Below are 27957 nucleotides of genomic sequence, written 5' to 3' on the forward strand. Positions count from 1 at the left end.
TGAGCCCCTGTGCCCAAACCGAGATCAGAAAAGGTTGTCAAATTCAGCCCATTACTAGCAGTGTCTCCCTTGAACTAGAAGGCAAGAGGAAGGATTTGGTTGGAGAAAGGAGGTAGCTGCCATATACCAAGCAGTAACTGGAGAGCTCCAGGGAGGAAGAGTCCTTAATTCAGTGAGCTGACTGGAACTATGCTGAATTTTCAGACCAGAGATTGAGTTTACATTTTGTCTGCACCAACACCAGGAAAGACTTTACTGTAGAACAATTTGAGTGTCAGTGTGCTGATTTTTTGGACTGATTGGGTTAGAGTGCAGAAGAGTCCCAGAGCAAAGAAAAAACCCTAAGAGCCTTGAAAGATTTCTTTTTACCCCCCCTGTGCAGGAACCGTGGGAGGCCATGGGGCCTGAGCTGGGCCATGATGGTCCCTGGGTGCTCCCGTGTGCCCAAGAACTTGCCGGGATGTGGGGGCCACACTATCATCCAGTGTTGCATTCTAAGGTCCAGGATTGTTTCCCGTCATGTTCTCTGCCTCTTTCCTTTTTTGAATTCTAGTTAAAAAAAAAAAAAATCTTTTCATCACAGGTGTTGAGGTTCCTGAAGCATTTAACCAGATGTGCCGAAGAGTCTCCTTTCTGACTGCACCTGAGGATAGCTGGTAAGAACTCATAGGTTGGCACGCATTGGTTGAAAATACAGTTAAGGTCAGTCCAACAGACTCGCTGGGATTTCAAATATAAACGGGGCTTAGGTCGTTGAAGCAAGCATGCTTACAATATTTCCAGCCATGGACCAACGTTAACCAAAAAGGAAAAGCAATAAGTATGGTAAAACACACACATATTTAAACAACAGATAGAAATTCATTTTGACTTTTTTGGTCTCTGAACTTCCATTTTATTATTAGACTTGCCATTAACTAAGGTTCATGATTACCATTGTTTATTGTATTTGCTTTGATCTTGTTGGTATTTTTTTTTATATATATTATATCTTTGTTATTTCAATTTCCTTGTAAAGCCTGTTGCTGAATTATTGTTTATTGTAAACCGAGGTGATGTTGTTAAAGTGCCGCGGTATATAAAAAAAAAAAATCACGAAATAAATAAATAAATAATAAATAAAATAATTTGGAACCAGTGGTATTTGGTTTATAAACTAAATTTAGCCAGTTAGTTCTAAATTCAATCTTGTTGCAGGAATGCCGCTGTCCCATCCCCCTTTTTAATTGACTAAATTTGTGTGACTTGAAATTTTAACTGCACACATTTAGATGGTTGGGGGCTGTTCATTTTTAACTGGGTAGATTTACCTGGGTAAAACCTGATTTTAGCTGAGTAAATATTTAGCATATCAACCCCTAATACATCAATATTAGTCTGAAGACAGAAACATCTAGGATGTGCCTACTAATTTTTTTGTCTTTTGTTTGTTTATTTTTCAGAATTTTTTAAATTCAGTTTTCATTTCTGGGGTGTTTATTTTTTTGTTTTTGGGAAATAGTGCGCCCTATTAGCAAATATGGAGCATGGTTAGTGTGCGTTATTTGCTAATAGGGCGCACTATTTCCAAAAAACAAGAAATTCACAAAATTTTAGGGTTCCTAAACATTTTGTGGTTTGTTTGAAATAAACATGAAAATGGGTTCATTTGTTACGTTTTACACTTTCATTTCAAATGAATGGACATCCCTTACAGCCAGCACTCTAGGAAGGACTGCCTCAATTAACAGGAAAAGCAAACAAAGCTTCCTGTGTTCAATTATCAAGCGTTGTAGTAGAGCGAGGCTTTTATTCAGGAAGGGAATGTTAAAGGAAGTCAGATATAAATAAATGTAATATTCTAGCGATGGTACAACAACAGATACATTACCTCTGTAAGATGGCCGCCATTACTGTGGAAATGCGTGATTCCTCCTCAAAGTTCCGAGAGACGTGGACGCCATACTTGCAATGGGAAGCCGGCCACACTGGAAGATAGTCTTTTTCCATAAAACTGTAACACTCCTGCCACCAGAGGCCTGGCTCCTATCTCATATGCTAATTATTAGACGCTATTAACAGGCAACAGATCTTAACATAGTGGATAAGTCTTATATGCTAACTCTGTAGGTTTCTCTATTGACTCTGTATAGATTATGGATGATCTCATGGACAGTCGGGGGGGGGAGAAGGTACAGTGTTAGAGGAGCTACAAGTTATGTTCCTACAAGACTGTACAGACTTCATGTTTATGTATTACTACTGTTAAGGTTTCTATATTATTGCTGTTATCTCCTCTTTGGTAAAATCAATGAACAATAAATTGAAAAGAAAAATGTAATATACTTTTTTTTTTTATTCTCTTCACAGTACAATGACTCACAGTAAATCTGACAAGAACATGTATTTAGCAGAATCCGAGACACAACATCTAAGAAAGAGGTCCCATAAGAACAAGTATGTGTCCTATATGCTCTTACTTTTAAAGAAACGGCAGCTAGATGAGGTACACCTAGGATTTAGAAGAGGAAAAGGAACACGAGATTTTATTTACTTATTACAAACGATGCCTGACAGAATGATCTTAAAAAGAAAGATCCGTTTCCCTCCTTTGTTGAAGATGCCAAAGGTTTTGATAAGGTGAATCATAGTAAATTGGTAGAAATAATGTACAGAGCTGAGTTATCAAAATATGAAATTAGGCTAATCATTAATTTATACCGAAGTAAAATGGCTACAGTCAGAAAAACAGCAGGTAACACACAGAACCTGGAAATAGGAAGGGTAATTTTGTAGCATTGCACGTAACTTATGCAGCAAATAAGCGCATAACATAAGAAATGTAACTGGTTCAGACTAAAGGTCTATCAAGCCCAACATCCTGTATCTAATAGTAGCCATCCAGGCCTCGAGTACCCAACAGGATCCCAAAGAATAGATTCAATCATTTTTCCTCATAACCAGAGATATATAAACTTGGGAAAGCCACTTAACTAATAATGGTTTATAGACTTTTCTTACAGGAACTTGTCTAAACCCTTTATAAACCCAGCTGCACTAATTGCTTTTGCCACATCCACCGGCAACAAATTCCTCAGTTTGTGTACTGAATGAAAAAAATATTTTCCCCAATTAATTTTAAATGTGCTGTCTATTAGCTTAATGGAGTATTCTTAGTGCTAATTCTATTTGATAAGGTAAATAACCGATCCCTGGTCATTCATTCCTTGCCACTAAAGATTTTATAGACCTCTATCATATCCCCCCCTCAGCCATCTCTGCTCCAGGCTGAAGAGCCCTAACCTAGTTAGCCTTTCCTCATAGGGGAGCCGATTCATCCTTTTCATAATTTTGTCATCCTTCTCTGTATCTTTTCTAATTTCGCTATATCTTCTTTAAGATGGGGCAACCAGAGCTAAATACAATACTTAAGATGAGGTCGCACTATGGATTGATAGTCATTATGATATCCTCTGTTTTATTTTCCACTCCTTTGCTACTACCTATTTGCTTTTTTGACCACTGCTGTGTGCTGGGTGAAGGGTTTCAAAGAATTGTACACATTGACTTCAAAATCTTTTTCCTGGGTACTCGAGCGGTGATTCCCACAGGTCTGGAGACAAACTAGACTGACTCCAGCCTTCTTAAAACAGTACTCTTTTATATTATGTTATAACCTCACACAAGCACAACCACAGACTGTCTTCTCCTCAAGACAGTGTACACGCTTTACTTACAGTGTGTTGTTTCATCTCAGCTCAGTGTTTGGACAGTACTGCATACAGGAGCTGCCCCCCTCCTGGAGACCTGGCCTGGTCTCATTATCTCCATCTGGATTCCAGCTCTTATTTCCCAGTCTTTGCTCATGCCCTCTGAGCCCCACCTGCCCTGCAGGATCAAGCCCATAGAGCATACGCTCCTTAGAGGATTTAAGGTAGAGCAGGTGTCTAGCCTTCATTTGAAAATAGGGGAACAATAGGGGGTGCTGCCTCACATATCCCTCCCCTCAGCTTAGATCCTTTGGGCCCAGCATCTCTATTCTCTCCTGGCTCCCATCCAGGAGAGTCAAAGACCTCCCAGTCCCCTTCTCCTAGGGTTACCCTCAACCACATCATGACCACCAACCTGTATGCTGTTCACACAGGGGTAGATTTTTAAAGAAGCGCACGTGGGGTGCATTTGTGCGCACTACCCGGCGTGCACAAATGTACACCCAGTTTTATAACATGCACGCGCTGCTGCATGCATGTTATAAAATCCGGGGTCGGCTCATGCAAGGGGGTGCACATTTGTGTACGCTGAGCCCAAGAGGAGCCCCGATGGCTTTTTCCCATTCCCTCCAAGGCCGCTCCGAAATCGGAGTGGCTTCAGAGGGAATTTTTCTTCTGCTCCTCCCACCTTCCCCTATCTAACCCACCCCCCAGCCCTACGTAAATCCCCCCCCCCACCTTGTTTTACTTATTTACGACTGCCTCTGGCAGGTGTATCTTGCGCACACCAATCGGATGACGGTGCGCCATCCCCCGGCACAGCCGCTGTGCCGGAGGCCTCGGTCCCGCCCCCGGACCGGCATCATGCCCACAACCCCGCCCCCTTCCCGCCCCTTTTTCAAAGCCCTGGGACATGGCTCGGCACGCGCAGGAGCAGGTTTTCTGGGTTACACGCGTAACCCTTTGAAAATCTACCCCACAATGCACATCCTCAGTCCTTTAAGTCCTTTGCAGTCTCCAGGTTCAAATTCCATCCTGATGGAGCTTCATGGACCAACTAAGGAACCACCAATGCTGTTTATTTTGTATTCTCAGTTGATGGAGTCTCCACAGCGCCACCCTGTGGGCTCTCTGTGGGCTTTTTTTTCCAGGTTCTCCGCAGCACCTCCCTCCAGGCTCTCCATGGTTTCCTCCTCTGTATACTCTGACCACTCGCCCACACTGGTCGCTGTCTCTTTTGCAGCCTCACTCGCTGGGGTCTCCGCAGCACCACACTCTGGGCTCTCCATGGCATTTCTCACTTGCCTTTCCATGCCCACTCTCGGCTTCTGAAGGAACTGTCTCTTGACTCCTGGTAGTGTTGGACACCCTACAGAGCCTTCCTCTGGACCACCTGTAGTGCTGACATCCAAATTCTTGCTACTGCCTCCTCCTGGGCAGTCTCTTTTGCCCTCCTCAGGGCTCACTGTGACCCCTGTCAGGGTTCTTCACAGCTGCTTTCTCTGAGCTTTTCACAGGAGCTATTTCTGGACTCCCAGTAGTGTTTGGGCACCTACACTGTCTTCACCAGGACCACCTATAGCGCTAAGTATGTTCCTGTCTAAACAGGGATCAACAAGAGCTTGGCTTGCTTCCAGGTTCTTTTTCCCCTGAACTATGGCAAGCTGATGCTATATGAGGCTCTCTGTAGTGTTCTCTGCCATTCCAGGACTCTCTGCAACAACGCTTGCCAACCTTCTTCAGTCATGTTCTCAGACACCTGCATTCTGGTGCTGCACACTTTCTCTGCAGAATGACTTGCTTGCTGGATAAGTTTATCCGGCTAACTTGCTCAGCCATATAGCGGATGTATATTAGCCTCATATTAAAAAGCACCGGTTCCAGTATAGATTCTTAGGGCAATCCACTAGTTACATTTCTTCATTGAGAGAAATCACCATTCGGTCCTACACTCTGTTTCCTATCTTTTAGCCATTTATCAATAGAACATTTCCTCCAATCCCATAACTTTTTTAATTTCCTGATTAGTCTATCATGATGGACTTAATCGAATGCCTTCTGAAAATCCAGATACTCTAAAGCAATTGACTTAACATGCTTGTTAGCACCTTCAAAAAAATCTAACGGATTTGTAAGGCAAGATTTCACTTTCTAAATCCATGCTAGAACTACCCCATTAGTCTGTGTCTATCCAGATGGTGAGTAATTTTGTTCTTCAAAGTAGCTTCTACCATTTTGCCTGGCAGCAATGTCAGGATCACCTTATTGTAGTTTCCCGGATCACCCCTGGAGCCAATTTCTAAAAAATGGGCATATCTTTGGTCACCCATCCAGTCCTCGGTACTGCAACTGATCTGAAAAAAAGGTTAGAGGTTATTAGTAATAAGTAACCTCACTTTCATTTTTTAATACTTTCAGAGCTCTGCGGCGTATACCATCTAGTCTTGGTGATTTGTTATTTCTATTTTGTCAGTTCTCTCTATTATGTTTTTCTGGTTCACTTTGATTTGCTTCAGCTCCTCTGAATCATCTCCTTCAGATAATTTTGGTTATTCAATCTATCATTTTTTCAGGTTTAGATTACTGTAATAGCCTTTTTTTAGGTCTGTCGGATTCTACCTTAAGACCGTTGCAACAGATTCAGAATACTGCTGCCCATTTATTAACAGGAACACCTATGAGACATCACATCACCCCCATCTTGTATGGGTTACATTGGTTGCCCATCAAGTTTAGGGTGAAATACAAAATCTTGTCATTAATTCACACGCTAATACATAATCCGGATTCAACTTGGCTCTGTACCTCACTACGGTTATATAAGCCTACTAGAAATCTCAGATCTACCTCTAAATATCTACTTCATGTGCCTACAGTCAGACTGGCCAGACTAAATATAACCAGGAAGAGAGCATTTTCAGTGGCGGGACCCATTCTTTGGAACTCGATTCCAAATACCTTGAGATCAATCACGGATCATAAGGAATTTAAGAAGGTTTTTAAAACCTACTTATTCAAAATAGCTTATGCAGGAATCGAGGAAATGAATACCTCTTTTCAAAGTTCTTCATAATATTAGTACCGGTTTATGATATATATTTGGAGCCTAATAGCCTGTTTGTCGCTAACCACATGATAATTATGGCCTCTGGTTTCTTAACTTTCTTATTTCTGACTTTTCTTGTTTTGTTATAAATTTTTAGTTAAGCTATGTAAAGAATTAGGGATTATAATTACATGATGTATTTTTTTTCAACCTTTTACTATATTTTATTTAATAATTTCTGTTTATTTTTTATTAATTTTTATTATTTTATTTTTGTCTTGTTATAATTTGAAATTGTGAACCGTTTTGGTCGGACGCTCTCCGTGAAAATCGGTATATAAAATGTTTTAAATAAATAAATAAATAAATAAATTTTTCCAGTGTATATATTTCCCAACACTCTCCTCAGCAAATAAGTCATTTTTCTGCTCTGGTTTTGTCTTTCCTGAGCGTTCCTTATACCTCTTGGATATTTTGTGGTCCAACCAACCCTCTCACAGCCTGCTGGAAATATATTTGAAAAAGTTTTTCTTATGGATGTGCATTCATTTAAAACGAATGCCAGAAATGCAACGAATGAGGCCATTTTTTTTATTCCAGAAATGTTTGGGTAATTTCATTATCATTGCCATTTAAAAAAAAAAAAAAAAAAAAAAAAAAGGGTCTCCCTCTTACCCTATAAAATGCAAGCAGGGTGCCCAGGCTTGCCTGGCTGAGCTGAGCTATATAAACACAGCTTAGCCCAGCGAGTCTTTGCAGCACTATATAAATGCTTTAATAGTAAAAATAGTAATACATAATTCCAAGCAGGGGCTGACCTAAGAATATGCTTATATGATATTTGTTTTATTTTCCCCAAGATTGAATCAAAAGTACAATTTAATGAGAACACAATTTTTTTTTTAAAATCAGTACATAGTAAAATAAAGCAATACATAACCTAAATTGAAAAATCCAATTTGAAATTATATATCAGAGACCACCCAAGGAAATAAACCCAGAAAATAACATCAATATATAAATAAATACATCAGACACTATAATGGGCCCATAGACAACAAAACATAAAAACACAGACATAAAAAAAAACATGAAAACATAAAAATACATTAACAGCTTATCTCAAAAATAAACAAGCACCAGAAACTCTGGAAAAAGTCACAATTTTACTGTCAGCTGACAATGGCACAAAAATTTATTTTACATCTTTATAATAGATTCTAGTTTCTTGTTGCTGATAGTGCCAGATAAGGAGAATTGTAATAACCATCCACAGTGTCCTTATTGTCTCTTGCAAGAGATGGTTATTAATGTCATCAATATAATCCAAAGTGCAGTACTGAAAGTAATCTTCCTTATCGCTGTAGAGAAGTGCAAAACCAATCCAATGGGAAAAGAGGGATGTAAATACTTTAACATGATGGATTGAATAGGAGTCCACGGAAAACAACCCACTTGTGAATATAATCACAATTGCTTGCTCTGAAATGCAGATGCCCAACATGTTTCACCAGAGGTGGCTTCTTCAGGGGCAGTGTTAATCACTTCAGAACCCCAGTAGTGTCTTCACAACGCGAGATGCCAAATGCAGATCATTCACACACACACACCTACAAATCTATGACCATCATTCATAAAATCTTAAATGATGATCTTCATGGACTAAAAGGCTTAAACATTACCCCCCCAAAACCCACAAAGAAACCTACGCTCCAACAACACAGGATTCCTAAACATCCCCACCTTAAGAGACGCTCATCTTTCAACTACGCGAGAGAGCATTTTCCATTGCTTCCCTCAAATTTGGAACACCCTACCCATAGAACTGAGGACCCACCACATCCAAAAAACATTTAAAAAAGACCTAAAAGCATTTTTATTCCGCAAACTCTATTCTAACTATCTGACACCTGATCATCCCAGCACTCAACAGAACTCGCAAGCATAATCCTCCTCCTTCATGCTCTCCTGATGTACCCTCCTTTTCTACCCCTCCCAGCTCACTCCCTTGATCCGTTAAGTTCTTTGAAAATGTTCTCCGCAATATTCTGTTATTCAATGACTAAGCAAATATGTTGATTGTTCACAAAACCCTACTGTTCCCAACTACTATGTTAACTCCATTTGATTGTAAGATAATTGCATATGTTGGATGATAATTGCAGATTTGTAAACCGTTATGATGGCTCTACCGAATAACGGTATATAAAACCCTACAAATAAATAAATAAATCCACACACATGCCGCAGACTTGAAAACACGATGTGTGTTCCAGCAAATGACTTAGAAAAACAACTCCCCTTTATGATACCTCTTGAAGCCCACTGCGTGGCAAGAGGCGGTGGATTACATTTTAAAGCACAATTAGAATTATATTGATGCTGGCTCCCTGATCATCTTACTGTAATAGCGAATACGAGTATTTAAAATATTATCAAGGAGACATCAACATGGCACTGGCATCCCTGTACCTTGGTTACATCTTCCAGGCAGATGGCGCCTTTTTTTTTAAGGTAATGGGGGACCCGGGCGGGAGCGAGTGGGCATGGCTCCTGCCCCTTTACAATGAGGATCTTGGAAGTGGGTAAGTGAGGTCCAGGATGGGAGCGCCCCAGTCCCGGTACCTTTAAATGGGTGGAGGTACCTGGTTCTGGGCAGGCCCCGGTGCCGAGCTGGCTCAGCATTTTGGCCATGAGTGGGGGCCTGGGGGGCACAGCGAGCTCCACTAGAGGTCCTTTTAAATTGTTGTGTTTTTGTTTCAGTTTAATGGGTTGGGGTTTTTTTTTCAGTTTGGCAAATAAACCGGGGGCTGCACATTCCTAATTGCTAAGGCCTTTTCCTCATGTGCTTTTTATTTTTTTCAGACATAGGACTATTTTACAGCATTGCAGTGCCTGCAAACTGTGCAAGTTAATATTTGTATTTTTTTTTTCCTCCAGAGCAATGTCATCAGAATCGCATTTATATACAGAAGCTAAAAAAGAAAAATATGAAAAGAGCAAAATTTACCAAAACGTCCAGCAGTTCAAGCGCTTCATTGAAAACTACCGGCGTCACATCGTGTGTGTGGTGATCTTTTACGGCATTGCGATGGGAATGTTCGTGGAGCGAGCGTACTGTAAGAGTTCAACATCTTTCTCCCACTACCCTGTCCCAGAACAGCCAGAAAAAGCCCGCCTGTAACCGGAAAGCTCTGCTGGTACACGGAGCAGCGTGAGGGATATTCATACAAACATTCCTTCTCTTCCATCATATCCTAGCAGATAGTTTCATTTTTCCCGACTTGCTATCAGATGGCTCTGATTAATAAACTGCAATAGTACGAGTCCCACGGTTTGTGACGACAGCAGTAAGGGGTTTCTTCCCGTGCCCGGAACCACGCAGATAGTACCAGCAATGGTAACCTCCATGTGTTAGCTCCCACTCCCACCCACCCTCCCATTTGGAATCTAAATGAGCCTGAAGCCCCTGAATTAAATCTCCAGCCCTGCCCCCCCTAGCAAATCTAAAAGGCATAAACTGTGAATCCCTGCCCTGGTCTGATATTCCAAAGGAACCTCGGGTTGTAAAAGGGGTAGGAGTGAGCCCCAGTTGCTCATGTCCCACTGGTGACGGTAGGCGTGACCCAGGGATCACTTCTGCTCCTTGACCACCCAGGCCCCTTGAAGGATAAAGGGGGAAACAAGGGGCATGGGGGACAGTCGGTATTGGTTGGAGGGGACCAATATTCCCTCCAAGGAGTCATTAGGTGTGTACACTTTTTTTTGTGTGTGTGTGCGTGAGCAACAATTTTTTTTTAAACCAACAATTTGTAGTGCCAGTTTTAGCGCTGCATTTCTCTATATAGCGGAAAGAAAATAAGCATGTGAGCATCCGTGTAAAACCAGTGAGCGGTGTTCCAAAATGTACGAGAGATCGCTCACGCGCTCAGCTTAGAGGGAGCTACGGTGAAGACTTCTTAAAAATTGTAGATTGGGGCGCTGTTTGCATCCGGGATGTGAGGTTTAAGCAAACGAAAGATGGCGCAAGGGGGATGTTTTGGTGCTAGGGTTGGGGGGAGGGGGGGTTAATTTGGCACATCAGACCCCTTTAAAAGAATTTATGGGGGGGGAGGAGAACTGAGCATCGGCACGTGCATTAACACGTGATGCTCAGCCTGAGATGGTTAACCACAGCTCCTGAGCTCTCTTACTGCTTTTAACGCATGTTGTTTATATTTTAATGCACCTTAAAAGCTGCTCTAGTATTAGCACAGTTTAGTAAATAGACCACATAGTTTGAAGGGAGAGCTTACTAATATGGAGTGATCTAACTAAACTCTGTTAACATAAAGCATATTATGGTGTGATGGAACTTGGTGATGTCATTCTTTACTTTCGGAGAATGAACTTAAGACCAACACAGCACGATACAAACTCTTAAGTATATGTAGCGTTATTGTTTCTCTAGCAATGCATCTTCTTAAACTTAAGATCCCAGTGGCATTATTGTGCACTCCCATGTGTCTCCCATTGGTGCTCTGCTAGGCCTGTATTTTTACATTCATTATCAAAACTGAGCCCTTACATGAAGAACAGCAAGACAAGTCATGGTCCCAAGTATGAATGCTAAGGTTACATTTCTACATGCATTCATTTTTAATTGTACTTGAATGTTTAGCTTTCCCCGCTCCCTTTCTTTGCATGGACTGATATTGCTTGGATCTGATGTAAAAATATGAACTTACCTCAAGGTCCTGGGGGGAAGAGCTTCTCACAGCGCTGGCTGCTGAGATCACCTGTCTCTGCTTTTCTTGCAGACTATGCCTATGAGTCGCAGCACACTGGCATCGCACAGGTCACTCTGATTGGCATCATTATCTCACGGGGCACGGCTGCCAGCATCTCCTTCATGTACTCCTACATCTTGCTGACCATGTGCCGCAATCTCATCACGTTTCTGCGAGAAACCTTCCTGAACTGCTACATCCCCTTTGATGCTGCTGTGGACTTTCATCGGTTGATTGCCAATGCTGCCATCATCTTAACAGGTAGTTCACTGATGTCTGTCTGTCCGTCCGCGAATGGCTTCTCATGGTGAAGTGCACATTCCACATCTCTACACTGAAACAAGGTGGCAGAAAAAGAGCATTCGGTCTATCAAGTCTGCCTATCTGGTCCACACAACTGCTCAGCTGTACAATTCCTCCCACTGCCTCGGAGATTCCCCATGCTTGTCCCCTGCTTTCATGACTTCAGATATTGTCCTGATCTCCACCACCAAAACTGGGAGGCTGTTCCCTCTCTGTAAAATAAATAAATAAATAAATAAATAAATACTTCCGTAGATTATTCCTCAGTCTAAGGGAGTATTCTCTTTTTACCCTCATTCCATGACCCAGAGTCTCCTTTCCACTGAAAGAGTCCAGCTGTCTGTGCATTGATGCCTCTGAGATAGAGACATTTAAATATCATATCTCCTCTCTAGGGTATACGTGTTTAGGTTTTTAAATAAAATGGTAGTCTCAATTTAGCTCCAAGTGAACAAGTGTATACATCACAAACAATTAGAAGTAGGCTGAAAAATGGTAGAGATTATAATTGTAAGTACAGCCTGCTATCATTTGCCCATGGCTAGCGTACGTTGGACAGTACTGGAGAATGTCATTTTTTTGCCTGATTCCCTCTGAATTATCATGATTAGTGATTGCAATCCTATAAATCATGCCTATGGGGAAATATCCAGACAGCGATTACTCATTGGAGTTTGTTGTCCTATTGCTACTAAAGCTTACTACGATAACAGAGATGATAAATTGGATGAATGAAGGAGATTCCAAGGAAGACTTAGCTGACACATTTTAAGTAAATTCATGCTTTTTTTTTTTTTTTTTTTTGCAAGGCAGTATTTGCAGAAAGGAATGGAGCTAGAAGAGCAATGTAAGGTTGAACATACACTAGATGCAATGACATAAGTTCCCTGTATGTACCCGGATCAGTCCAGACTCCTGGGTTTATTCATCCCTGCCAGCAGATGGAGACAGAGAAAAGCCTCATTGACACTGCTTGATAAGCCCTGGTGCCACCTGCAGTAGCTCAGTATTTCAGTGAGAAAGCTCTCTCATTCTGTGGAGTTAATGCTCTTGCAGTGCAATCATGAAGCAGAGCAATGAATGTGGATGACGGATGACAGGGATCCGAGAGGGTGAGAAGAGAAGCAGTCATATTAAAAATATGAGACCGGCTGCCTGAGCTCTTTAAAAGCAAAGAACTGCCAGAGTCCAAAAAGAAATTTACTTTTATTTTCTCTTGCAGTTTTTCATACAATCGGCCATGCAATTAATATCTACATGTTTTCAATCAGTCCACTCAGTATCCTCTCCTGCCTGTTCCCCAATGTATTCACTGATGATGGGTAAGTGCTTTCTTTACTAAACTGTTTTTCAAAAGTATTTTCAAATGAGGCTGAATATGAACTGCATGACTACTGAATGTTACTGGCAAGTCTAGTTACAAATGTAGTCTGACTAGTTTAAGTCTCAGGTATTTATAGAATAGTCAAAATTTGAACAGAAATGTAGTCTATAGGCCTGATTTTCAAAAGCATTTACAAGCTTAAAACTGGGTTTTGCACATGTAAATGCACTTCACACGTACAAGTGGGCTTTTGAAAATTGCTACAGTATATGCCATTAAATTATCAATAGGTTTTACCTGTCTTAAGTGCACTTAACGAGGGTAAATGGCTTTTGAAAATTGCTACGATAGTATGTTCCATTTACATCCATAACTTTGAAAATTTGCCTGAAAGTATTTTAGTTTTACAGATACTACATCATGGCTTGCATACTTGCTTAATGCTTCATTCTGTGAATAAAAACCAGGAAGTTGATATTCAGCACTTCTTAGTTAAGATAAGTAGTTACGTATCCGGCTACATGGTGGCCACTGAATATCCGGCGATGATCAGTGGTCGCCACTTAGCCAGTTAGGTATTTATCCAGCTAAGTAGACAGCCATATATTCTGTGGGCGAATCAGAGAGGAGCTTCTTATCCGGTTAACTTACATGGATAAGTAGCGATATTCAAACTTATCCGGTTAAGTAAACTGGCTAAGTTAGACCTACTCTATAGCAGTTCTAAAGTTAGCTGGCTAAGATTTATCCAGCTAAATGGCACTTTCTCTGGGTATGCTGCTGAATATCCAATGTAAATGGTAAGTCTTTTCAGGCTAACTTACATGGATATGTTTCAATATCTCCTCCCAGATGTTCAAGGTAGTTGAGCGAAAAGGATGCACCAAGCTAGAAGTTTTTAGTAACCTACATAAGCATATTAATGTTAAAATCAAACTGCCTAATTTGTTCTTAACAATCAGGTTTAATTTACACACCTAGTTTATTATTTTACATCGTTACCGTACTATGATGGCACACGAGTAATTTGTAATCTATACCACCCATATTTCTCTTTACCGTGCCCTTCTGTAAACCGTTGTGATGGTTATTTAACTTAACGACGGTATAGAAAAATTTTTAAATAAATAAAAGTCGTATCCTCCTTGAACTCTCAGAGCAAAGTTGGAATTTTTCTGAAATTTTATTAGAAACTTGCAGGAGAAAGTAAGTGGCTTTTCAGAGGCTGGGGACTTCAATAATATTCTGCTAGTTTAGAAAACATGGCTATCAAATCTTATATGGGCCAAATTTAAGAGTATGGCACCCATAGGCAGAGGACCGGGGAGGGTTTTGCCTCCGAAATCAAAGAGCAGCAGGAGGAGTCCCAGTCTGTGGGTGCCTTCAGAATTTGGTGCCCTAGGGCAGGCCTATGTTGCCTATGCCTGAGTCCAGCCCTGCATATGCTAATACTCTGCCATAGTTACTATTTTCCCTTTAGTTTCTAGGCTGGTAATTGATTATTTTCTAATGAGGGAAGTTACTGCAAGTTACTGCTCAGGAAAATAATTGCTGTAATAAAACAGAAAAAGGAAGCTGTAAAGGTGCCCTGGTTCCAGCTTTAGACAAGTCTTCACCAAGTAGTGAGTCATCAGTCAAAATAGCAGGATTATATTTACAATTCTGTAGACGTTTTAGAAGAAGAAGCCAAAATAAGTATAAATCTCCTGATGACAGATTTTGTGGTCAACTACTGAGAAGGACAAACCCAGTTTATTTTCTTCTAGATCAGAGTTGCCGCAGAAGTACCACTGGTGGTTCTTTAAGACGATCCCTGGTAAGAAAGATGGAAATGTCATTCCTTCCCTTTTGAGAGGATCATTTTTCCTGTAGGACATCATAATATAGGAAACAATGATTTTGTTTTCCTCCTCTTTGACCAGAGACCTGCACAATATGGCGTTTATGAAAAGTATTTCTTCCTGTACTATGACGTCCAGAGAAATAAACATTATAGTTGTTACTAAACCATTCCGGTCTGGATGGCACCATAAACATGAAACTTGGTGTTGCGTACCAATGGTTCTCAACCTGGTTTTCCAATACTCCTTAGCCACTCTGGTTTTCTGGATCTCCAAAATGACTGTCTATGAGAGATTTATATATACTGCCTCCGTTGTATGTAAATCTATCTCGTGCATGTTTATTGTGGAGATCTTGAAAACCAGAGTAACTAGGGGGTACTTAAGGTCCAAACTAAGAACCACTATTGTGCACCACTAATAGCCCACTGCTTAAGAGTGCTGGCATCAAGGGTTGAGACTTTAAAACATGCCTTGGAAAACAAAAAATGGATCCACTGTTTTGTACTGTTTCAAAAGTCTTACAGCAGTCATAAGACCCCTGTATCGATGATATTTGTCATTTTTAAGTTACAATTGAGATTGCTTCAACTTGCTCCCTTGCAGTTCCCCCATAACACCCATGTACTGAACGGCGTCACCGATTACCATTCTATGGAGCCGATGTAATAAGACCCGCGGCAAAACAGGCGCTAGTTATGAGCACAGGTTTTGATCACTGCGCACGGCTGAAGATGCTGCTTCTGCGGGATGTGAAAAAACAAATTATGCAAATGATTTGCGCACAGAAATCCATACGCATACAGAAAAATGCATGAACCTAAGCGCAGTAAGGGCCTATGTAATAAGTGGCTGCATCCGCGCTGAAAACTTGTGCCAATAATCTTCACCTAAAAGCAAGCAAGCGAACGGGTCTCCCTATTTAGTGAAAGTATAACCCTGGAAAGTATTTTTAATATTTCAAATAATTGTGCTGCAGAAAACCTGGCAAATATTTTCATGGAAGTTAATTCACACTGGCATAGCAGCGAGATAGGCACTCAGTTGGGCACCAATGTGGATGCTTGGGTGCCAACATAGGCACTCAGCTGGGAGCGAATATGGACACTCTGATGATGCCCAGAAAAGGTGCCTAGCAAAAGGCACTTACTTGTTTTTTATTTATTTTTTATTTGTACAGTTTTTATATACTGGTGTTTAGTCCAAGGACCATCACATCGGTTTACAATCATACAATTTAAAATTCATGGTACATAGGTCAATACAATAAAATAAGATTTACATAAAAGTAACAAATTTTTCCTGGAAAAGTGCACACGTAGTCAGTCTATACAATCGGGCACCCAGAAAGGCTAATTACCAATCTTGCTGCTCAGGCACTGAGCTAGGTGCTCTTCTGGCCGTGTATCTGGCTGCTCGGGTGCTGAGTTGGCGCTCAACTGGTCGCAAAGTTGGCTGCTCAGATGTCGAGAAAAGCGCCTACAGAGCCACCTACCTTAGCCGGCCGTTCCAACAACGAGAAAAGCGCCTAGCGATGCTGGCTGCTCGGTCGTTCAGAAAAGCGCTTCGCTAAGCTGGCCACTTGGGTGCTGAGATTAGCATTCATCTAGATGGTTTTCAGGATGCTCAGATGCCGAATTAGGCCCTCCCTCCCCCCCCCCCCCCCCCCCCGAGTCAGCGCTGACACTTAACTTGTGCCCTGACCGTGGTGGTAAAAACATCTGCACTAACATTAGTGCGGCTCCCTGCATCCTTTGCATGCTGTTAGCATGCATTGGCATTTGTACGTGCTTTTTTCCCGCACACAAAACCCTTATTACATCCCCATATAAGGGCTTTGTGCAGGAAAATACTCGTACAGACCCGTAGCAGCTTATTACATCGGGCCCTATATAAGGTAATCTCACCATAGAAATAACAAAAATCTGTTTATGTTAATTTCTATTTCCAAGTAACTGGTTTTCTTACAACTTGTGGCATGTTTCTTCCCCCACAGGATTCATATAAAGACTTTGAATCATTAACATTTTTTTTTTTCATATAGACTTTTTGGGATTTTTCACCTCTCAGTATATGGTGCTAGCCGCCAGTTTTTTCTCATATTGTGATGATTTATTTAATTGTGAAAAAATTAATAAACAGATTTTTGCTCTGTTAATTTCTATGGTGTTTCCATCTCTCTATATCTATTATGTGTGTGTATGTATGTGTGTGTATGTATGTGTGTGTATGTATGTGTGTGTATGTATGTGTGTGTATGTATGTGTGTATATGTATGTGTGTATATGTATGTGTGTGTGTGTATGTGTGTGTGTGTATGTGTGTGTGTGTATGTGTGTGTGTGTATGTGCATATATATATACACATACATACACACACATTTTGGGGTAGATTTTCAAAGGGATACGCGCGTACCACCCCCCCCCCCCTGCACGCGCCGAGCCTAAGCCCCGGGACGAGCATAAGTCCAGGAGCTTACATGGAGGGGCATTTCGGGGGGCGTGCTGGGAGTGACGCGGCGTTTCGGGGGGGTGTCGGGAGTGACGCGGCATTTTGGGGGCGTGGTTCCAGCCCGGGGGCGTGACAGCGGCCCCTGGACCAGCCCCCAGACCGGAACATGGAGCGCGGCAGCTGGCCCGGCGCGCGCAAAGTTACGCCTGCTTCGAGCAGGCGTAACTTTCGTGATAGAGGTAGGGGGAGGCTTAGCTAGGGCCGGCGGGGGTGGGTTAGGTAGGGGAAGGGAGGGGAAAGGAGGGAGGAAGGCGAAGGAAAGTTCCCTCTGAGGGAGGGAACGAAGGCAGGCTGTGCGGCTCGGCGCGCGCAGGCTGCCGATTTTAATGGCTACGCGCGTATCTATTGAAATCCCGCGTACTGTTGTTCGCGCCTAGTGCACGAACAAAAGTACGCGTGTGCGCAGATTTATAAAATTTGCCCCATAATGAGGCCGAAGGAAATATAGTAGTTGTTAGCTAAGTTTGTTCAAATTGACTATTAAAAGCCAAATTTCAAGAGACTGTTCTTGTTTGTGAAGAGCCATTGCAGATTCATTTACTTTGCAATGCTGTCCTTTTATAGGAATGACGGGGATACTTCTGCTGATGGTTCTTGCTATTATGTACGTCTTTGCTACCCGGCACTTCCGGCGCATCAGTTTCCGTGGATTCTGGCTGACGCATCACTTCTATGTTCTGATGTACATTTTGGTAAAGTAACTTCTGTTTCTGTGCACTCACCTGTTGGTGTAGATATTAGAACTAAACTAGAAAAATGCTTGTGCAGCGGTACACGCACGCCATACATAAAACCCTTTGCAATCACTGTAACCCGGCAATATTCCCAGGGCTTCTGCTAACCTCATTGGATTCCACTTTCACAAGTCAGCAAACCCTATTCTTGAACCATATATTTTTTTTTTTTTTACTTACACATGTGCAAACATATTTGACAAAGATGAAACAAGAGTTACAATACTGTACTATTATATTTTTATTCATAAATAATGTCAAGCTCCCATGAAGTGGTGTCAGCCTCTGCAGACACTTCAGAATGAGACTGTATGGCTGATCACAGGAGAGAGAGATGGAGGGACCATATTACTCTGGTGTTGTCTGCCTATTTCCTGGTGCTGTTGGCACGCTGCTGGATGAGCTTTAACTCATTTCCCTTGGGCTCATTGAATGTTGCGGATACGCAGTTCCTCTCGGATCTTTGGTCGTCACAGTGTGGTTTGTTTGATATTCCATCTCTTCATCAAGCTTGCCTCTCAGAAACTAGAGATCGGGCCTTCCCCATAGCCGTTCCTACCTTCTGGAATTCATTTCCAGAAAATGTGTGCTTGGTTTCCTGTACTAAGACTTTTAAGGCAATATTGAAAACTTTTTCTGTTTCAACAGGCCATCTCTGACTTTTTGTAATTACCTGTGTATGTTGACATTTTTTAAATAAATTTTTATATAGTTAGGGGTAGATTTTCAAAGGGATACATGCGTAACCCCCGAAAACCTACCCCTGTATGCGCCGAGCCTATTTTGCATAGGCTCGGCAGCGCGCGCAAGCCCCAGGATGCGTGCGTATGTCCCGGGGCTTCGAATAATGGGTGGTCCGGGGACGGGGCCACTGTCTGGGAGCGTGTCAGGGGCATGGCTGCAGCCCAGAGGCGTGGCCTGTGTTGGGGCCTGGCGCGCTGGCAGCGAGTCGGCGCACGCAAGTTACATCTGCCAGGCATAACTCTACGAAACAAGGTAGGGGGGATTTAGGTAGGGCTTGGGGGTAGGTTAGATAGGGGAAGGGAGGGAAAGGTGGGGAGGACCAAAAAAAAAAGTTCCCTCCAAGGCCACTCCGATTTCGGAGTGGCCGTGGAGGGAACAGGGAAAGCCATCAGGCCTCCCCTCGGGCTCGGCACGTGCAAGGTGCACAAGTGTGCAGCACCCCCTTGCGCGCGCCAACCCCAGATTTTATAACATGCGCGCGGCAGTGCGCGCATGTTATAAAATCGGGTGTACATTTGTGCTCGCCGGGTATCGCGCACAAATGTAACCCGCGTGCGCAAAATATAAAATCGGCCCCTTAATTTTTTTAAAAGATTTTTTACTATGCTTGTTTTTAATTTAATTTTTTATTTTTTTTTGCATTTTTTAATGAATGGTTTTTACTATATGTCGCTTTGAACCGTGGCAACTAGTGGCTAATAAATAGTGAAATAAATAAATAAGATAAATGATAGAGCAGCACAGAGCAGTTGTAGAGCTTTGGTATGATTTCAGGTATACTTGGGGTGGAGAGAGCAAATCACCTAACACGGGTAGCAGGATGGCCTGGCTACATTCTCAGCTTAGAGCAGAATGGATAAGGAGTGGCATCTTGCAGGTAGTCATACTTGTATGGATGAAAGCTGAAAGATTTCCTTAGCACAGAGGGAGTTGGTGAGGGCAAGGAAGGATGATGACCAGTGCTAGCGTAGTATAGGCAGGGTAACTGGGCAGACTGGGTGGGCCAAATTGTCCTTATCTGCTGACATCTTCTACATTACTGTTGTATTATGTAGATTTGATTATTGTGACTTCCAAAGTATGCAAGTTATTACAGTCACCTACTGATATCTGTGATATTCTGCTCTGCTACAGATCACCACCCACATACTGTAAAAAAAAAAAAAAACCAAAGGGAGTAAGATTTGAATGCAAAAAGAAGTGGTTTATTTATAGATAACTTCCAGACCTCTCATCCTAAAGAGGCTTTTGCGGTTGTGAAATAATCATTAAGGTTTCTCAAACATGGTCTGATGTGCATCAGATCTGCTTTTGATATTTTCTTCACATATGTTTCCTTTTTATTCTTTACCCTTTCTCTGCAAATGTACATAATCCTTTTTTATACAATAGTATTGCATAGTCTTTCAATAATAGCATTTCACACAATATTTATCTTTATTAATATTTGCTAAGCACTTAACACAATCCCCTTAGCGATGTACACGGCAAAACATACATATTTCATTATTTAGAGCGAACTTAAGCTACCTTACAAATAAGTACATGCAAAGACAGATCACACTAAATTCTAGCCACAATGGTATAACAATGCGTTGTTTTATGCTTCTTTCATGCAGAGTCATGGAAGGTCAAGTGTTTAACAGGATCCTTGACTAGCTGGGTTACTTGATATTTTCTTAGTATTACCAGATTAGACAGAAGGAAAGACAAACTGAAGAGTAGTAAATCACTGGACCGGATGGTATACACCCCAGAGTTCTGAAGGAACTAAAAAATGAAATTTCAGACCTATTAGGTTACAAATTTTTACTATCATTAAAATCATCCACTGTACCTGAAGACTGGAGGATAGCAAATGTAACCCCAATATTTAAAAAGGGCTCCAGGGGCGATCTGGGAAACTACAGACTGGTTAGCCTGACTTCAGTGCCAGGAAAAATAGTGGAAAGTATTCTAAACATCAAAATCACAGAACATATAGAAAGACATGGTTTAATGGAACAAAGTCAGCATGGCTTTACCCAAGGCAAGTCTTGCCTCACAAATCTGCTTCACTTTTTTGAAGGAGTTAATAAACATGTGGATAAAGGTGAACCGGTAGATGTAGTATACTTGGATTTTCAGAAGGCGTTTGACAAAGTTCCTCATGAGAGGCTTCTAGGAAAAGTAAAAAGTCATGGGATAGGTGGCGATGTCCTTTCGTGGATTGCAAACTGGCTAAAAGACAGGAAACAGAGTAGGATTAAATGGACAATTTTCTCAGTGGAAGGGAGTGGGCAGTGGAGTGCCTCAGGGATCTGTATTGGTACCCTTACTTTTCAATATATTTATAAATGATCTGGAAAGAAATACGACGAGTGAGATGATCAAATTTGCAGATGACACAAAATTGTTCAGAGTAGTTAAATTACAAGCAGATTGTGATAAATTGCAGGAAGACCTTGTGAGACTGGAAAATTGGGCATCCAAATGGCAGATGAAATTTAATGTGGATAAGTGCAAGGTGATGCATATAGGGAAAAATAACCCATGCTATAGTTACAAAATGTTGGGTTCCATATTAGGTGCTACAACCCAAGAAAGAGATCTAGGCGTCATAGTGGATAACACATTGAAATAGTCGGTTCAGTGTGCTGTGGCAGTCAAAAAAGCAAACAGAATGTTGGGAATTATTAGAAAGGGAATGGTGAATAAAACGGAAAATGTCATAATGCCTCTGTATCACTCCATGGTGAGACCGCACCTTGAATACTGTGTACAATTCTGGTCGCCACATCTCAAAAAAGATATAATTGCGATGGAGAAAGTACAGAGAAGGGCTACCAAAATGATAAGGGGAATGGAACAGCTCCCCTATGAGGAAAGACTAAAGAGGTTAGGACTTTTCAGCTTGGACAGGAAACGGCTGAGGGGGGATATGATAGAGGTGTTTAAAATCATGAGAGGTCTAGAACGGGTAGATGTGAATCGGTTATTTACTCTTTCGGATAATAGAAAGACTAGGGGGCACTCCATGAAGTTAGCATGTGGCACATTTAAAACTAATCGGAGGAAGTTCTTTTTTACTCAACACACAATTAAACTCTGGAATTTGTTGCCAGAGGATGTGGTTAGTGCAGTTAGTATAGCTGTGTTTAAAAAGGATTGGATAAGTTCTTGGAGGAGAAGTCCATTACCTGCTATTAAGTTCACTTAGAGAATAGCCACTGCCATTAGCAATGGTAACATGGAATAGACTTAGTTTTTGGGCACTTGCCAGGTTCTTATGGCCTGGATTGGCCACTGTTGGAAACAGGATGCTGGGCTTGATGGACCCTTGGCCTGACCCAGTATGGCAGGTTCTTATATTCAAGGTTGATATCATTGTCCACTTAGAAACAAATGATCTGACTGGCAGTCAAGTGAGTGGAGTGCAAGAGGACTTCATGAAATTAGGGCAGTATCTTAGGCAGCTGTCAAAGATGTTTTCTGAGGTGCTAGCCTACATATGTAGCTCCAGGATTTTCACTGCATGGCTGGTAGGGATCTGAATATCCCTAGAAAATTGATCACCTTACTCAGAAAACTGTTCAGATTTTTCAGTTCAGCAAACAGCGAGCACTATTTACCAGCACAACCAGCCCCCTCCCCCCCCCCCCAGTCTGTACCTACCCCATCAGGATTTCCAAGTGAGAAAGGGGGGCAGGAGCAGGCCCCAGTCACTCCTGGCCCATGGCTGCGATTTAAAAATTGCGCGGGTCTCAGGGCCACCTGGGTCCAAGCTGTTTTACAGCCATAAAGCATGTCAACTACTACCTCCATTTAAACTGCTGAGGGAGGTAAAATGTTTAGGAGGTCTTTTATATTCTCTTCTAAAAATGGAACAGTAGGTAGCAGCAGTCGCAAGGAAAGATTTTTTCAATCTTCAATTAGTGAACCAACATCATCCATTTTTTGGGTTACAGAATTGAGAATGATTATGTAAGCAGTAGCCCTACTATAATGTTATGTATGTGGGTCTTCCTAAGAACACCATGCTTAAGCTGCAAATAGTGCAAACTCCTGAGGTAAGGATTACAACAGGGCAATAAGTGATGGAAAAGAACAACTCAGTGTAAGGCTCTGAGTGAGTCTGGGTGTGGATTTCAAATTGATGACACTAACTTTTAAAGCTTTGAGAAGTTTGACAATTTCCTTGGGATAGACCAAGCAGGCAGTTAAGATCTAGCTAGGAAGCCCTTCTATTTTGTCCTCAAAGGAACTAAGACTAGTATAGTAACAAACAGATCATTCATGGATGTATTTTCTACAAATATGAAATTCCTTGCCGATTGAGATCAGAGAAAAATTAGGGGTGAATTTTCAAAGAGTTACGCATGTAAAAATTAGCATATAATGCTTAAGTAGAATCTACTCACGTACATGCTGTTTTAGAAACATCAAACAAGTGCATGTATTTTTGCTTTCACATGCACACATACGCGTGTAAAAAGGGGGCAGGTTAGAGACTTTCCAGGATGAAGCCAACATTTACGTGCATGAGTTGCATTGTAAAAGACACTTACACTTGTAGATTTGCCAACTCACTCATGTAATTTTACACCTGTTGATTACCTTGCATGTATAATATTGATCCGGTGGGGTGCTTGGGTGAATTGTGGGAAGTTCAGGCTGATGAACCAGGAGGCTCTTGATGAACGGGAGAAGGAGTGGTCTGAACTGGTGGAGTAATTGGTAAAACTGGTCATTTCAATTACATGTGCATGTTTTAAAATATGCCAACTTACACACACAAATTCTGATTTATGTAAGTCCTACTTTATTTTCATGCACAAAATATACATGTGAATATTTTTAAAATAGGTAGGAATAGGAACAGCATGTGTGTTCAGTGCATTGAAATACTCGGTTATATTGTATTCATGAGTAAGCATACATATGTGCATATTTTATAATGCATGTGTATCTGCTACGCGTGGCTTAGTCTGTGCACCACCATATATGCATATGTATGCCGCTGCACGCAGTTGCTTGAAAGTTATCTATTGTGCTTTTCATCAATAATTGAAAACAAGGCTTTTTGCAAAGATTTCCATATAGTATTTGAAAAGAGAAGGTTGCGTATTCTGTGATTTCTCATGAGGGTGGTTGGTTGATTGGTATATAATACTGGAAACCTTTTGTCTGAAGAGAAGGCTTAGGAGGAGGAAGGGTAAGATATCGTATGACAGATGTGATGTTAACAATGGGGTTGTTAATGATCTGAAACTGATATCAATAACCCTTGACAGAAGGGAAGAAGTCAGAATGCTAAGATTCAGTCAGAGTGCATACACTGGTCCAGTGGGGTAGCACAACATTGTGAATTGGCTAAACTGTGGTGGTAATAGAATCTAGTGAGATATGGGAGATGAGGGTGCACGGTTTTAATTTGTATAGTGGGTTCTCTTGGGGATTTTAATTATTGAAGGCATAAGTGGAGAGAGGATATAAGATATGAGGGTTTGGGGGTTTATGAATTATATTTTTTTCATGGTACATGTAAGGATTTTAATTAAGACTCATGGGGACAAGGGAGGGCTAGTGAGGATGGTATATTGTAGTTTATTGGGAATACTGTGTACTTTGATCTAGTACTGTAAGCTGCTCTGAACTGATTGGAAATCAGAAAAAGTTGGCTATAAATCTAATATTAAATTTTAAAAATTTGTGTAGGTGGACCTTACTGCCTCTGCCATCATATTCCATGTAGTCTTGAAATCTCATGTATAAAACACTTTCCACATTTATTTTAACCTGGCAGTTGCCTCCTGCTCCTCTGAGCCTTCAGCTCAGTCGAAACCACGTCTGGGATCCTGGTGCCAAGAGCCTTCATTCATACCCCTTTATGCCCCCAACATACCTAGTCTAGACTTTGCAGCAACGGTCCTTCAGCTTAGGGGACATACACTAGGGTTCCTTCTGGAATCTTGAAATCGTAGGCCCTGAATCTGGTCACTAGGTGTCACCCTTGAGCAATGACCACTGTTCCCTCATTTCGCTTGGGCAATGTAGCGCACAACTTTATGTGCACTGCTCTTTGAAATGCCATTTTATTTTTGTTTTCTTATGTGTGCTAAGTTTTCGTTTGTGCTCTTATTTCATGACCTGTGTACATGTGCGCACACACATACACAAACTGGGAACAATGGCAATAACAATGACCATGACTGGTTCCCCAGCATCTCTAGCCTACCCAGGGAGCAGAAGACCTGACTCAGTGATTGAACTGGGGACCTTCCATATGGCGGAATGCAGCACAGTCACTAAACCATTAGGCCAGCTCATTTTTGTTTAATTTTTATGTTGGCCCAATAAAAGGTAAATCAGCCTGCAAAGAATCCCTTATACTACTCTTCAACTCTTAGGATTAGCCCGTATCACTCCTTTCTATAACAGTCATTTTCATTGACCAGTGATTTAACATTGACTGTGCTTTATTTTCCAGATTATTCTACATGGAAGTTGTGCTTTGATTCAAGAACCCCGGTTTTATGTCTACTTTCTTGTCCCAGCTGTCATCTATGTGTCAGATCATCTGATTAGCTTGAACAGGAAGAAGAAGGAGATCAGCGTGATCAAGGCTGAGCTTCTTCCTTCAGGTAATATCTTGCTCCAGAAATACACTCATGGCTGTCATGACCTTAACTTCCCTATAGCCTATTGCAGTTTAGAGAACAGGATTATCAGGTCTGTATAAATGTGCATGTCATTTAAAAGAAAAAAAAATATCAATACTGCTATCCCTGATGATTGGAAGCCATAATAAAACCAAACCTAAAAAGGTCTAGAAGTTTTCAAATAAGACCTGGAAACACCTCCCCTTCCTTGCTGTCCTTTACCCTATGAATGGATGGAGGAAGGAGGTTGAAAAGTGAATGAGAGTGTGTGCCCTTAAGCAGATTTATTTAAATTTGATATTCCACTTTACCAAAATTAGCACAAAACAAATTACAAGTAAAGCTATAAAATATGCAAGCAAACATCATCATAAATAAACCACATTCAATACATAAAGCAGAATGCATAAAATCTAATCAAATAATACAAAATGAATAAAGCTTATGTGCCCAGAAAACCATAAATAAATAATATTAAACACATTTTAGAGGGTCACGTGATGTGGTGGACTCGGTGAGACGCGTCTTTCCGAGCTCCGGTGGTTCTCCCCCGCACCATCGCTGAACATCCTGTATTTTTCTATCGTTTTCTGGTCCAGCGCCCGTACTCAGCTACCTCTACTTGAGGTTTATCCACAGAGGGGTTAACCGCTCATCTGCATGGCTACCAGAGCGGTGCGCAAGGAAAAAGACAAGGCGAAGGCCCCCGATGTCAAGATGGCCGCCGTGGTAGAATCTGAGTCCCAACCAGACGGCGAATCGCTTGAAGATAAAATTTCACAGGCGGTGGTGAACACTTTAGATGTGAGGCTTCATCAGCTGTCGGAACAGATAGCGGATGTGCGGGCTTCCCTAACGGAGTTCGACGGGCGTACCGAACGGATCGAAGGCAGAGTGGGCCTGGTTGAGGATGATGTGGGCGCCTTGGAGAAGAAGGTGGACGAACTTAGTAAACAGGCCCGGGCCCATGAAGAAAAAATCGACGAACTTGAAAACCGTTTGCGACGGAACAACTTAAGATTCGTGGGTTTTCCGGAAGACTTACCTGAGGCTGATCTGCCCCGCCTGTTGGAAGCCTGGTTGCTTGGCGTGGTTCCCTCGCTTGCGTCGCCATCCGGTGGACTATTTGAACGAGCACACAGGGTGGGCCGGAGGCCTGAAGGGGAGGCAAATCGCCGTCCACGGGTGGTTATTGCCCGGTTTCTTCATTTTGGTCATCGGTCTTTAGTGTTACAGCACTACAGGAAAGCCCGTGATCTGCGATATGAAACGCATTGCATATTGATATTTCAAGACTTCTCCCCACGTGTTTCATCGCAGAGGAAAGCCTTCAATGAAGTCTGTACGGAGCTTGTCAACAAACAAATTCGTTTTGCGCTGATGTTCCCAGCTCGCCTTAGGGTCTCTCACCAAGGGCAAGTGAAATTCTTTGACGCGGCAGGGGAGGCACGATCTTATGTACGAGGCCTTTCGGGCCCGAATCCAGCGGAGGCCACATGAAGAGAGAGGCCATAAGTCCTTTCCTCACTAGCATGGCAATATGTGCACGCAGGGCACAGGGAGATTTGTGGCGCTGTTGTTAGCGGTGTTATTGTCTTTCTTTTTTTTTTTTTTTTTCCTCACTGTTCTGTGGCTAAACGCATTATGTTGTGTGCTATTTACCATGTAAACTTGTAGCTGAGTCTTTGATTGTGTATGTGGGCTCTGGCCAGGGACCCTGATTTTTGTTTTGTTTTTTATCCATGTCATGGGTAATGTTTAGTAACAGATTTGGGCAGAAAAAATGTTTCTCAGCGGGGGGGATCCACCGAACACATCAGTTTATCCACGTGTTCCCTAACCCATTTGGGTTTGACTTTCTTTTCGCTAGGGGGGGGGGGGATGAAAGACAGGTATATGATGCTTCCACACAATAGCGGAGGCTTTTTTACCTGTAGGTTCCTTGGGGGGAGGGGGGGGAGACACCAGTAGAGATTCTCGGGCTTGAGGGGTTATTTACCTGGTCTACCTTTTTGGAGGTTGGGGAAACAGCCATAGCAAGATATTTGGCTCCATGTAGGAAGAGGTGGCAATATCGTGTGCTGGGTACTTTGTTTAGGCAATATTATGGCTCTTAATATACTAACATGGAATGTTGCGGGTCTGGGTACTCCCATTAAGCGGGAAAAGGTGTTGGCTCGTCTATCGAAATTGGGCTCTAAAATTATTTTCCTACAAGAGACGCACATGCTTCCTACTGAGGCGCTCAAGCTTAAGAAGAAAGGGGTGTCGCAGGTATATTATGCAACAGGCACATCCAAAAGTAGGGGAAGTAGCAATACTGATCATCAATCTATTTCTTTTGTATTGCTTGAG

The 27957-nt window shown here is 41.9% G+C and overlaps 1 protein-coding gene across 1 annotated transcript in view; it reads left to right on the plus strand.

Moving 5' to 3' along the window:
* The window catches only part of LOC115082594 (dual oxidase 1-like), a gene marked incomplete at its 5' end in the record, with an annotated part of 35454 nt that extends 9772 nt beyond the window's left edge, over nt 1-25682 (plus strand). Inside the window, 8 exon segments of the mRNA XM_029586810.1 lie at nt 584-656; nt 2350-2436; nt 9676-9854; nt 11535-11765; nt 13030-13129; nt 14898-14947; nt 18048-18175; nt 25431-25682. Coding sequence (XP_029442670.1) covers nt 584-656; nt 2350-2436; nt 9676-9854; nt 11535-11765; nt 13030-13129; nt 14898-14947; nt 18048-18175; nt 25431-25682 — 1100 coding nt within the window.
* Nucleotides 25683-27957: the final 2275 nt, after the last annotated feature.

Source organism: Rhinatrema bivittatum, unplaced genomic scaffold (assembly GCF_901001135.1).
Source record: "Rhinatrema bivittatum unplaced genomic scaffold, aRhiBiv1.1, whole genome shotgun sequence".
In the NCBI taxonomy this organism is placed as follows: Eukaryota; Metazoa; Chordata; class Amphibia; order Gymnophiona; family Rhinatrematidae; genus Rhinatrema; species Rhinatrema bivittatum.